Here is a 13,835-nt window from a genome sequence, read left to right as displayed (position 1 = left end):
TTGCTTTCTTTGTGTTTCTAGCTTAAATCTCTTTGCTTTTATGCGTTATGCCATGTTTCATGCTTAGATCTACAACCTTACATGTTCATATGTTTAGATCTACATGCTTATGGTTTTATGCCATGTTTTCCTATGTTTTTTGCCTCTTTTTGTTCTAGGTAGATGTTAGGGTTACATGCTCATATGCTTGTATGACGTTGTTGGCTATGCCTTGCTTGGATCTATGTCTTTTATGTATTTATTTCCATGCTATATGGTTAGATCCTTGTCTTCACATGCTTATATGCTTGGATTCACGTTCTTCCATGTTTATGTGCTAAGTTTCTACATGTTTACATGTATGTTTCTATGCCTATACGTCTAGATCTTTGTTCTCACATGTCTATATGCTTGGATCTATGTTCTTTACAAGCTTTAAGCTATATTCCATGTTCTTGTGCGCTCCATGCCATGTTTGTGTGCCTAGACCTAGGCTATGTTTGTCATGCCATGTGCTATTGTAGCCCATTGTCGCTTTGTCTCTCTTTACCGTGTTTTGGCCTAATGGTTGGGACCTGATCTAGACCCTATGGTCTTTGTCATTGTTCGAACACCTTTGCCCATCTCAAAGGGTTTGGATCACCCCTATTTGCATGTCTATACTTGCTCGCTTCTACGCTTTATGCTTGTGTTAGCCTCTCTAGTTCAAGGCTTTTCCATGCTTGATGCCCTCAGCGGGTTTGTGATTGTGCGGTTACATCCGACGCCCATGAGGCCTTGTTTGGATGTAAACATTTAGGGTGCATCATTATGATGCTGGTTGCTTCGTGCATACCTTTCCCCATTTCCGCTTTGTGCGATGATATGCTTACCATGCTTGTTTGTGCCACTTGTTGGCTTTATATTCAGTTTTACGTGCTTGCTTACATGTCCATGCATGAGTCTTGCTTGCTAGTGTATTGTCCATATTTTAACACAATGAAGCTATGGACACCTAATCAAAACCTATATTTTTCACTCACGGACACCACCTTTTGTTTGCTCGCTTTCTTGTTTGCCATTTTACTTGCTGGCTTGCTTTCTTGCTTGTTTGCCTTCTCGTTTGTTTGCTCGCTTTCTTGTTTCTTTGCTTGCCATGTCTATCATGCCTCTCTGCTTTATGCCTCTTTCATATGCTTTTTGCATCTTTTCCTTCCATTGCTTGTCTGCTGGTTTCTTGTCTTTGCCTTTGCATGTACACATGGAGCGAGGACGCATGAAGATAGGGCACGGTCTCCCAGGCACAAGCAAAAAGGGCGAAGATACAAGCATGTGGTTAAGCCAAGTGGTAGTGTTCAGTAGATTTAGGAGTTTAGCCATTCCCTTTGGTTTTATACTCTTTTAAACCCCTTCCTTCCTCTTCCTTTGCTCTCTTAGATGGTTTGTATTAGGTATATCATACCATGTACCATTCGTCCTCATCTCTAGAGTATGGTGACCCTGTTTGGATGTAAACATTTCTTTTTATTTTGCTTTGTTATAGTGTGAAACTCAGAAAACATTTGTTTGTCTATAAGCTCCACACAACAAAATACACAGTAGCAATGCTCTCGGACAAAAAAATTTTCCCACTGAATGACCTTGCAATTCTCTGAATTCATATATGGCAGATAGCACACTTCAACTTATTAATACCTGTAGGGTTAGGATTTGTGGCCCAAGCCCAAAAGCAATAAATTTGTAGAGTGTGGATGATAGATCTAGGTTGACTGTGGAGCTTATGACGATTGATCACAACATCTCAGTATAAACCAGCATGAAAATACACGTAAAGATCAAGTAAGTTCAAGTCCGAAGAGACTTATGATAAATTGAATACAGGTTACAATTCTTAGGGTTACAGTAAGACCTCTCTTTTCTTTTTTTCTTTCTTTCTTCTTTTCTTTTCTTTTTCCCTCCCCCTCTATTAGGAGCCCTTCTTCTTTATATAGCATCCTCCCCCATCATCCCCATTGTCCACTTGTTCTTCATCTAGCTCCCTACTTGAGTGCATGTCATGTCATGTATCTCCTTCAGCTTTTTGTGAGTGGCGGTAGCTGAAGTTATACTGTTCAGGGGTCTTCTCCACATAAATGCGGCCAGAAAAGTTGCTACAATGCATTTAATACGGTGGTGATAACTTTTCCTTTTAGATATTTCTCCATTCCTCTTATCTCCAAATGTGTCCAAAGCTTATCTAGACTGCTGAAGTCACTAGTAAACTCATTCGAACCCCCCAGATATTTATATGATCCAAAATATTTACATCCGAGGATAATGATCTCTTCGGAACACTGATGCTCTCTTCGGACGGAGTTTCTTCGTCCCCATGTATCCTTCTTTCATGCGAAGTACCCCTCGACAATTTTAGCCTCTTCGGACATACAATAACCTTCACATTGGGCTTTAGGCCCACTACGTATGGTTGAGCTTTTCCCCCCATAATAGACCCTCAAAATTTTAATTTTTCCTTCGCTTCCGAAGAGAAAAAATAAGATTTTGATTTGCTACAAAATAAAAATAAAAAATGCAAAAATATCTTAATTCACACGTGTAGTAACATGGATTTGTGCGCTTCATAATTGCTGCTGCTGTTTCAAGGTTTCCAAAGCACCATCAATTACTCCAGGTGGCGTTTTGTCTTTGCCATCTAATGGTGGACTATTGATCCAACATGTGTGATTCTTCCTCAGAATTTGAGCAGGATAACTCCTTCCCCTTCGCTTGTCTCTATATAAAGTCCTAGAGGAGGTTTTTCCTCCCTTACTTTACATATTTTCAAACTTTCTAGCGAACAGAGGCATTCAAATTGACCAAACTCTATGATCATCAAATCCAAAATCTACAAGCATCTCTACAAGCTCAGATATCATTTTTCAATCTGGTTTGTGTAAGTCTTCATATATTCGTCTTTAATCTTTTCCTCAGACACCCTTTTTGTCCTTCGAGTAGTTGCCCCCTAGTCACTGTGTTTAGAGTTCCTCCTATCTCGTTTGTTTAAGATGGGTAGGTATCAGTATTTGGTGGACAGTCCCGCTCAGATGGAGAAGTTTAGGGCCACATACTGTGTACCTGAAGATGTGGGTTTGAGATATAGCCCCCCATAAAAAGTCCTAACAGATCGGAAAGAGGGTGAAGTGATAATCCCCATCATTGCCTTCCTGGAAGGAGGAATGATGATTCCTATGGGCCCTATCACCACTAACTATCTTCGAAACCATAGGTTTAGCCTCGAGCAATGTGCGCCCAATGTCTTTAGGGTTTTAGAGGCCGTCGATGATCTGAACCTCCATCTGGGCTTGGGACTCACCTGGCGAGACGTGGTGCATATGTACGAGTGCCACAGTTAGAAAGGAGCAGGATATTATTTGAAATCCCGATTCGACGTTGTTAGACTTGTCTCCTGCCTTCCTAAGTCTAATAAGGGGATGAAAGATGATTATCTGATCATCTCGGGTGCTTGGCATGGCAGTTTTCACTACCCAATTTGATCGTCTCTGATTAAATTTTGTTGTGATGTTGACAAATAAAAGAAACGTTTCTCCTCGGCTAAGCCTTACCAATATCGCCGCGCTCAACTACTTGTTATGATCAGAGATTTTTGTGAGTGAAGATGGGCAACTCCGATCGGTTCCCCTCATTCTCGGTTATACGTCCAAACCATCAGATTTGCAGCCGGTCGGGACTGCGATAAGACAAGGAGACTATCGCCTCAACTGAATCGACGTTGGTCGGAAGGATTTTTTGGCTCCATTTGATCTTCCTCCAGTGCCACATACGAACCTGCAGGGTGTACCACTGCTCGTCCAACTGGTTCAGCAAGTCCCCTTTGAACTAGTGGTTGTAGGTGAAAGGGTTGGCTCTTCGACCTCCTCACTAGAGAAGCAAATACACAAATTTAAATTCAAAAGGGAAGCTTTAGGAGGGGTTCAAGTGATACCATCCTCAGACTCCGAGGAGGAGATTGATAGGAAATCTAGTGTCCATCCTTCTATTTTGATAACTGCTCTTTCAGAAGACTCTTCGGAAGAGGAAAAAATGTCAGACTTGAAGGCATTAATGAGGAACAAGGGCAAGAAGGCCGAGCCAAAAGGCACTGGGACTTCCTAACCAGTGGTGAGTTTGCCTCCACCGCCACCTCAGGTTCCTGATCTCGGCTTAAAGCCCTTGCCGGACCTAAAGAAGAAAAGGCCCCTCGAGACTGAGGAAAGGGAGGTGGTGGTGCCACCAAAGACGACCAAGCAACAGAAGGTGGCAAAAGACCACCGGAGCAAAAGGGCCTTATCTAATGAGAGCCGGGATGAGCCTCCTGTTGCTGATGTGCGCCGAAGGCCACACACATGGTCTCCCAAGTTGGAGTTGGACGGCGCTCCTATTTCTTGGGATACTTCCCTTAGAAACTATGATGGGGAAGAGCAGGGCTAGTAGCTGAAGCTTTGGAGCAACCATTGCTCCTCCCTCGAGACATGGAGTCATACAGGCGCTTTAGCCAGTATGAACTCTTTATATCCCTGAAGAGGGACTTGGCCATGGTAAGTGAGTTAATCCAGCTCTTTAGTTTGGCATGTTAATTTTTTATTTGTTTTATGCTAACTCTTTCACTTTATTTTGCAGATTACCCAGCAGGTCTTTGTGGCCGAAGAGTGGAATAAAAAGGCATACGTCGAAGCCCAAACAGAGGCCCACTCTCAGTTCGAGGCAAAGAAATCTTTGGGCAGCTTGAAGGAAGAGTTTTTTCAACTCTCCGAGAAGCTCAAAGAGGTAACCAATGAAAGGAACAGTCTCAATGCTGGCTTGCAGAATGCTGAGAGCCAGGCTGAAGCCCAACGCAAGCTGCTAAATGAGACTCAAACCAATTTGGCAACTGAGAAAGCACTTGTGAAGGAACTTCACGCCGAACTCCAAAAGGCCAAGGAGACTACCAAGGAGGCGACCGAGTCTGAAAAGAAAGCAGCATACCAGCTGGGGGTGGAGGAGACTGAAAAAGGCCTCACCGAGCAGTTTGCCACGGTCAGCCGAGACTACTGTGATATAACGTGGGGCAAGGCATTGGATGCTGCTGGGGTGCTTGCTGACTCGGAACTGAGGCTGCCTGGGAGCATATATTACGACCTTGACATCCGAGAGCTCCTAGGGTCTGATCCCTCTCCTCCAACACAACTCCCGGAGGCTTCGGAGCATTCCTTGGTCAGCCAAGTTCCTCCAACCCCCTTTGAGGCTGCCAAGGAGTCTAGTCAGCCAGGTGATTAGAGCAAACTAGCTGAGCCACCCAAGGATAAGGGCGAGGGCTTGGAAAAAGAGAAGACCTCTTCAGAGCCTAAGGACTAGGCCCTAAAAGCTGCTGCTACTCGGACAAGCCAGGCTGCCGACCCTGTGGTCCTTTAAGCGAAAACTTAGATACTTAGGTTTTTTTATTTTTTTTACTTGTACTTGTTTTTCTTTTATGTAAGGGATTGTAAACTATCCTCTTTTGATCAATGAAATAGTTTCTTTTTTACTTTTGGTGTCTTTGTTGCATATCATATGACTTACTTTTGCTACAAATAACTGTACTTTGTAATTATGGTAATGTAGGTAAACATAATCACCATATCATGCTGAGAATGTACATAACTAAAATTGGTCTTTTTGAACTACTACTAAATAATGAATGCAACGAGTGTTATAAAAGCCTCACAGGTCTTTTTGAACATGGACAAAGAAGGCTAACATAAGTTAAAGTTAATTTAAATACATTTGAGAATGTCAGGCTAGACTCATTCCAGAGTTAACCTTCAATAACAATAACTACACAAAGGTGTTGACTAACCCATACTATCTGATCCGAGGATTGCAGGCATGTGAAGGAGTGTTAACTAACCTAAATCATCTGGTCCGAGGACTACGAGCATGATTGGATTTAAGTTTAAACACTTAGAAAACCGTTAAGGAGTGTTAACTAACCTAAATCATCTGGTCCGAGGACTACAGGCATGATTGGATTTAGGTTTAAACACTTAGAGAACCGTTAAGGAGTGTTAACTAACCCAAATCATCTGGTCTGAGGACTACAGGCATGATTGGATTTAAGTTTAAACACTTAAAGAACCGTTAAGGAGTGTTAACTAACCCAAATCATCTGGTCCGAGGACTACAGACATGATTGGATTTAAATTTAAACATTTAGAGAACTGATAAGGAGTGTTAATTAACCCAAATCATCTGGTCCGAGGATTACAGGCATAATTGGATTTAAGTTTAAACATTTAGAGAACCGTTAAGGATGACGAATTGTCATAATGATTAAAGAGAAGATTCGATTAATAATAGTACCTTTTGAGGTTATTTACATTCCAATGGCGTGGTATTACATGACTATCTAAGTCTTCTAGGAAATATGCCCCAATGCCAGGCCCTGAAGTGATACGATATGGCCTTTCCCAATTGAGTCCTAGCTTCCCCCAGGTTGGGTTTTTCGCAGTGCCCACAACTTTCCTAAGTACCAAATCACTAGGTTCTAGAGGCCTTAGCTTTATGTTGGCATCATAGCCTTGCCTGAGCTTTTGTTGGTAATGTGCCAATCGAACCATTGCATTTTCTCTCCTTTCCTCAATCAAATCCAAACTCCTTTCTAGCAGTTCATTGTTGCTGGTCGAACTGAACGAACTGGTTTTTAGAGTTGGGAACCCAGTTTCCAGAGGGATGACAGCTTCAGCCTCATAAGTCATCGAGAAAGGGGTTTCTCCAGTAGATCTGCAAAGCGTAGTTCTGTAAGCCCAAAGTACGTGTGGCAACTCTTCCACCCACTTGTCCTTTGCATCGTCTAATCTCTTCTTTAATCCATTAACTATGACTTTGTTAACTGCTTCTACTTGTTCGTTCCCTTGGGGATAGGCAGGGGTGGAGTATCTGTTCGTGATTCCCAGTTCGCTACAGTAATTTCGAAATGTTTTACTGTCGAACTGTAGGCCATTGTTCGAGATGAGAGTATGAGGAACTCCGAAACGAGAAATAATATTCTTCCATACAAATTTCTGCACATCTACGTCTCGAATGTTGGCTAGAGGTTCATCTTCAACCCATTTGGTGAAATAGTCTGTGCCGACCAGGAGGTACTTCCTATTTCCTGCGGCTTTTGGGAATGGACCCACTATATCTAAGCCCCATTGAGCAAACGGCCATGGACTAGATAGTGGGTTGAGGACTCCACCTGGTTAGTGTATGTTCAGCGCAAATTGTTGACATTGATCGCACTTCTTAACATACTCATGGACTTCTTTTTGCATGTTCGGCCACCAATAACCTTGAGTAATGGCTCGGTGAGCTAAAGACTTACCTCCGGTGTGACTCCCACAAATTCCTTCATGCAATTCCTCTAGTAGCAACTTAGCCGCTTCAAGATGCATACATAACAGGTACGGTCCTGAATAGGAATGTTTGTATAATTTCTGGTCCTCGGATAGCCAGAATCTGGTCGCTTTCCTTCGAATTTTGTTAGCTTCCCCCTTCTTTTCAGGCAGAATATCTTCTTTTAAGAATTTAACTATCGGATCCATCCAGCAGAGCCCGGTTCTAATTTGGTGCACTTGGGTTATGTCTCTTCTTGCCTCGATAGGCCCATGCAAGTCCTCAACGAGGATAACTCTTGACAAATTTTGCGCCAAAGACGTAGCGAGTATGGCCAGAGAGTCAGCATGTGCATTACCACTTCTGGGGATGTGCAGCAAACTAAAAAATTCAAATTCCGATTGTAGGCGTTTAACTCGGCTTACGTATGCCTGCATTCTCTTATCCTTTGCCTCAAACTCACCCTGTACTTGACCCACAACTAACCTTGAGTCCGAGAACAACTCCGCTACCTTTCCTCCCATTCTTTGGACCATAGACATTCCCATCAGTAGGGCTTCGTACTCCGCCTCATTATTTGTTGCCAAGAAATCCAGTTTTAATGATTTTTCAATGATGATTCTCTTGGGGGATATTAGCACTACCCTACTCCAGAACCTTTCCGGTTTGCTGTGCCGTCCATATACACTTCCCAGTGGGAAGGGCCTTGTTGAGAAATCATGCCAACCGATTTTTCATCCATGTCCTTCTCTGCTGTTACTTCTTTTAAACTAGGTTCCGTGAACTCGACCACCAGATCTGCAAGGTTCTACCCCTTGACTGAAGTGCAAGGCATGTATTTGATATTGAAAGCCCCCAAGATAGTGCCCCACTTGGCTCGAAGTACGGATTTAAGTGGGAGTTGTGTAAGCACGACGACCGTATGTGCTTGGAAGTAATGAGGTAATTTTCGCGATCTGAGTACTACAGCCAAGATAGCTTTCTCCAGCGGCAAGTACCTGATCTCGGCTTCATGTAGAGATTTACTCACATAGTAAACTGACCTTTGCACGACTTGATCCACTCGTATCAGAATTAGACTTATGGCATAGGGTACCACAGCAATGTAGGCAAACAGGACTTCATCTGGTTTAGGATGGGACATGATTGGTGGCTGAGCCAAGTAGTCTTTGAGTTTTTGAAAGGCCAAAGCACATTCTTCAGTCCATTCAAACCCTTTCCACTTATTGATCAGTGAGAAGAAAGGTTTACACCTATTTGTAGGCCGAGAGATGAATTGGTTCAGGGCAGCTGTCATTCTTGTTAACTTCTGAACCTCTTTTGGATTTCGGGGAGGCTGTAGATTTTGAATAACTTTAATCTGATTAGGGTTAACCTCAATTCCCCTGTGTGTCACCATGTACCCCAAGAATTTGCCTAACCCTACACCAAATGAGCATTTGGAAGCGTTAAGACGTAGCTTGTGTCTTCGTAGGATTTCAAAAGTGTTATCAAGGTCCTTCACATGCTCGGAAATGACTTTGCTTTTCACCACCATGTCATCTATATAAACCTTAATACTTTTGCCCAGCTGTGACTCAAACATCCTTGTCATCATTCTTTGGTAAGTAGAGCCTGCATTTTTCAGACCGAATGGCATCACTTTATAGTGGTAATTTCCAATAGGGGTAACAAAAGGGTCTTCTCCTGGTCATTTGGGGCTATCGGTATTTGATGGTAACCTTGGAAAGCATCCAAGATACTCATCTGAGGATGGCCAACAGTGGCGTCTACTAGCTGATCAATTTTCGGCATAAGGAAAGGGTCCTTAGGACAGGCTTTATTCAAGTCAGTGAAATCTACATAGACTCACCACTTCCCGCTCTTCTTCTTCACCACCACAGTATTTGCTAACCATTCGGGGTAAAAAACTTCTTTAATAGCTCCAGCCTGTTTGAGTTTCATTACTTCTTCTTTGACTGCATCTGCATGTTCTTTAAATGGGCGCTGAGGAGGCTGCTTCTTGGGGATAATCAGTGGGTTGACCTTCAAATGATGACAAATGAATTTCGGATCCACTCCTAGGGCTTCGTAAACATTCCAGGCAAATACATCAAGATTTCTCTTAAGGAACTCAATTAGCTCCTCTCTTTTTGGTTGAGGCATCTGAGATCCGACTTGAAAGAACCTCTCAGGATTGTTCCCAATTAGAACTTTTACCAAATCCTCACATTTAATGCCTTCATCTAGATCTTCGACGGGCGACACCGGACTTTTTAACTGCTATAAGTCTCCCTCGGCCCTAGCTGAGGACTCGATTTCGGGATTGTGCTGGATGGCAGCCACCAAGCATTGTTTAGCCGAGGATTGATCTCCACGAATTTCACAAACTCGTCCTTTGGATGGATATTTAATTTTTTTATGCAAAGTAGAGGAAACAACCCCTAGCCTATGTAGCCAAGGTCTGGCTGCAATTACCATATAAGGGGAATACACATCTACGACAATGAAGTACACTTCCACTACTTCCAAGCCAGTCTATACAGGCAGCCGTATTTGGCCCTTTGGGGTGACAATTTTTCCCTCGAATCTAACCAAGGAAGAACAGTATGGTGTTAAGTCATCAGGTTTTAGGTTCAGCCCCCTGTAGAGGTCAGGGTACATTATTTCCACTACGCTACCCTGGTCTACCATTACCCTCTTCACATTATATCCTTCAATTCTAAGGGTAAGTACCAAAGCGTCATCATGAGGTTAGATGGTTCCAATCTTATCTTCGTCCGAAAAGCTTAAAATCGGTTGGATAACCGGTCTAGCTCTCCTCGGATCTCGGCCAAAATCCCCTGCCGGTAACCGAGCTATTAACATAACCTTGGATGGCCAGGACCCTGTTCTTCCTAGTGCTGCGAAGATGACGTTAATAGTTCCTAATGAAGGTTTCGAAGAATCATTCCTCTCAGGCTCGGAATTCATCTGACCTCTTCAGCCACTGGAGTGATGCAAAAGGTGCCTCAATTTACCTTCGTGGACCAGTTGGTCCAAATGATCCCACAAACTTCTGCAATCTTCAGTGGTATGCCCATGGTCCTGGTGGTATTGGCAATAGAGATTGTGATTGTGCCTTTCAGGATTCCCTACCATCTTACTCGGCCACTTAAAGAATGGCTCATTCTTGATCTTCTCCAAAACTTGGTGGACTGGCTCCTTAAACACAATATTGACTGCTTGAGCATTTGCTAATCCTAACTGCCCAACAAAATCTCTCCGTGGCTTGTTGTTATTGTAACGATCCGACCTGAAATCCTTCATCTCTTAGGGGATAACCTTGTCCTTACCCTTCCCTTGTAGCTGATCTTCTTCAACTCTTTTATATTTTTCAATACGGTCTATGAGTTGTCGCATGTTCGTAACAGGTTTGCTAGACAAGGACGTCCTTAGACCGTGGTCAGTGGGGAGGCTGAGCTTGAACGTGTCGAGGGCCATTGCATTAAAGTTGCCCTCCATATCATTAAACATCTCCCAATATCTATCAGAGTACGCCTTCAGGGTCTCACCCTCCTGCATGCTCAAGGATAGCAGAAAAGACAAGGGCCTGGCCACTCTTCGGCATGTGACAAAATGTGAACCAAATGCTTGAGTGAGCTCTTTGTAGAAGTTGATGGAATCTGCTTTCAGGCTATCGAACCACCTCATTGCAACCGGTCCAAGACTGGAGGGGAAGACCTTACACATTAGAGTTTCATCTCTGGAGTAAACAGCCATCCTTTGATTAAGGTAGCTCACATGCTCTACAAGGTTCGTTTTACCACTATAAATGGTAAAGGTTGGTTGGTTAAAACGCCGAGAAAGTCTCGCCCCTTTGATCCTGTGCGTGAAGGGTGACCTAGAGATTTGATTCAAAGCTTTGCTTATAGCATCGTTTCCTACCACTCCACGTGATAGGCTCTGAGGTTGCCTTTTATGACAGTGCTCCTCTTCATATGAAAAGGATTCACTGATTAGTGTCCGAGATCTTTGCTCGTAAGTGACATTTTGCTCGTCACCCCATTCCTCATCAGAAGGTGAAGAAATACATTTTCTTTTTGCATGGCGCAACTCCCTCTTTAGCCTCTCAATTTCTAGTTGCATGTTGTTCTTCTTTGCATGAGACACGTGACTTCCTCCATGCGGTTGACTTCACTCAGGGTGCATAGTATGCATGCTACCTTCACGATTTTGTCTCCGCTCCAAATTGAGAAAAGGGTCTATGTTTTGGGACACCCCTGATTCTGCTGGTTGTTACCTTGGTTCAGCTATTATCAACTGTTGCTTCCACTTCTACTCAAGCTCTTCCCACAGATGGCACCAATTGTAGGGTTAAGATTTGTGGCCCAAGCCCAAAAACAATAAATTTGTAGAGTGTGGATGATAGAGCTAGGTTGATTGTGGAGCTTATGACAATTGATCACAACGTCCCAGTATAAACCGGTATGAAAATACATGTAAAGATCAAGTAAGTTCAAGTTCGAAGAGACTTATGATAAATTGAATACAGGTTACAATTCTTAGGGTTACAGTAAGACATCTCGTTTCTCTTTTTCCTTCTTTCTTCTTTTCTTTTCTTTTCTTTTCTTTTTCCCTCCCCCTCTATTAAGAGCCCTTCTTCTTTATATAGCATCCTCCCCCATCATCCCTATCGTCCACTTGTTCTTTATCTAACTCTCTACTTGAGTGCATGTCATGTCATGTATCTCCCTCAGCTTTTTGTGAGTGGCAGTAGCTGAAGTTATATTGTTCAGTGGTCTTTTCCACATAAATGCGGTCAGAAAAGTTGCTGCGGTGCATTTAATACAGTGGTGGCAGCTTTTCCTTTTAGATATTTCTCCATTCCTCTTATCTCTAGGCGTGTCCAAAGCTTATCTAGACTGTTGAAGTCACTAGTAAATTCATTCGAACCCCCCATATATATATATGACCTAGAATCTTTACATCCGAGGATAATGATCTCTTCGGAAGTGCTCTCTTCGGACGGAGTTTCTTCGTCCCTATGTATCTTTCTTTCACGCGAAGTACCCCTCGACAATTTTAGCCTCTTCGGATATACAATAACCTTCACATTGGGCTTTAGGCCCACTACATATGGTTGGGCTTTCCCCCCCACAATACCCATTTGAGAACTTAATCCCAGCATGCTAATTGGTGAAATTGACACAAATGCATAAGATTGCTTTGAATTATATGAGTGAAAGAACACTTGAAGAACAATGATTACGATTCTCTATAAAGTTTCTGTAGAACAAGCGCGTGATATCACCCCCATATCCCTGTTTAAGAAGTGATTGCCAATTGATAAAAGAGTGTTTAGTTATACAAAGAGGTTGCCAAATCAGTTTATCCCCATTTACTATCTCACGTTTAACTCAAATATTATTCCAAGAAGAGGAATATGAGAACATACTAGATTTAGAGAGAATCCAGTGAATATAATCAACAAACTTGTGAAAAACCATCTTGAAAAACTACCACCTGATCTGATCTAGTTGGGGTACAAATCAAGTTATCGTCTTGAAGAATACTCAAGAATTTAGCATCATAACTACTCACTGCTTCATATACCAATTTGAATTCAAACTCTCGAATTGAAGCACCTTTAGGATGCTAGTTACCATGCCAAAGTACAGTTCTTACTCCATTACCTATAGAATGGCTAAACAGAGGTTTAACCATCTCTCTAAGCTTTAGTATCTTCCTCCAATCCCATGAGCAAATTGGGTGTGTGGACATACCAAAAGCTTTTGCCTTTTAAGAGATAGGTGTGTACCGTTGCAACCTACAAGGAACCTGCTTATATAAAGAGATTCCATACATGGTTAGTAACATTAGCCTTTCCAGTCCAGGGCCGGCCCTAGGCTTAGGTCAATTAGGCTATTGCCTTGGGCCCCTTACTAGAGAAGGCCCCAAATTTTGGGGCAAATTTATTTATTTATTTTTTATATATAAATATTTTTTAGAGATATTAAAACATTTTAGTTTATATTTCTTTTTTCACTATTAAGAAGGCTCTTGTGTCCCTTTTGTTCTCCCATGGGCATCCTCGATCCATTTGCTTGTCTTGAGCTTCATCGGCCCTTTTCCTAACTTTTTGTTCCCATGGGCTTTTACTAACTTCATTGGGCTTCCCCGACCCAATTACTTCATACCCATCCTTGGGGTTTGTCGGCTTGCCCTTAATCCCATGCTCTCTTTGCTTGCATTGCTTTGGGCCTACTGCGGCCGATTCTTACTTTACTACATCATACATCGCCCATGGGTTTGCTTTTTGCTATTTCTCTCTTTCCAGGCTCTTTTGAGCCCATTTGCTTCCTCAAGGTCCATTTATTTATTTTATGGACTTGTGAACCATTATTCTTGCCGCTTGGGCTTAATGGTTTTACTCTATGCTTGCCATTTCTTTGCTGGCCGTGTTGCTGGGTTGGGCTTCCTTCTTTCTATTTGGGTTTAAAAAAAAAAGACCCTCAACATTTAGCCCCTTGAACATATAGAGCGTTCCTGCA

The 13,835-nt window shown here is 42.6% G+C and overlaps 1 protein-coding gene across 1 annotated transcript; it reads right to left on the bottom strand.

Annotated features, from left to right (window-relative positions):
• Positions 1 to 10,614: 10,614 nt before the first annotated feature.
• On the bottom strand, positions 10,615 to 11,430 carry LOC136062623 (uncharacterized). Its single transcript, XM_065761898.1, has one exon. The coding sequence runs from the start codon at positions 11,428 to 11,430 to the stop codon at positions 10,615 to 10,617; it is 816 nt and encodes a 271-aa protein (XP_065617970.1).
• Positions 11,431 to 13,835: the final 2,405 nt, after the last annotated feature.

Source organism: Quercus suber, unplaced genomic scaffold (assembly GCF_002906115.3).
Source record: "Quercus suber isolate HL8 unplaced genomic scaffold, Cork oak 2.0 scaffold_434, whole genome shotgun sequence".
NCBI lineage: Eukaryota > Viridiplantae > Streptophyta > Magnoliopsida > Fagales > Fagaceae > Quercus > Quercus suber.
Note: the sequence above shows the minus strand (reverse complement) of the source record. Positions and strands in the feature narration are given on the sequence as shown.

Excerpts from the sequence above, each read along its gene's own strand:
- LOC136062623 (XM_065761898.1), bottom strand. The coding sequence starts at position 11,430 with ATGCAACTAGAAATTGAGAGGCTAAAGAGGGAGTTGCGCCATGCAAAA.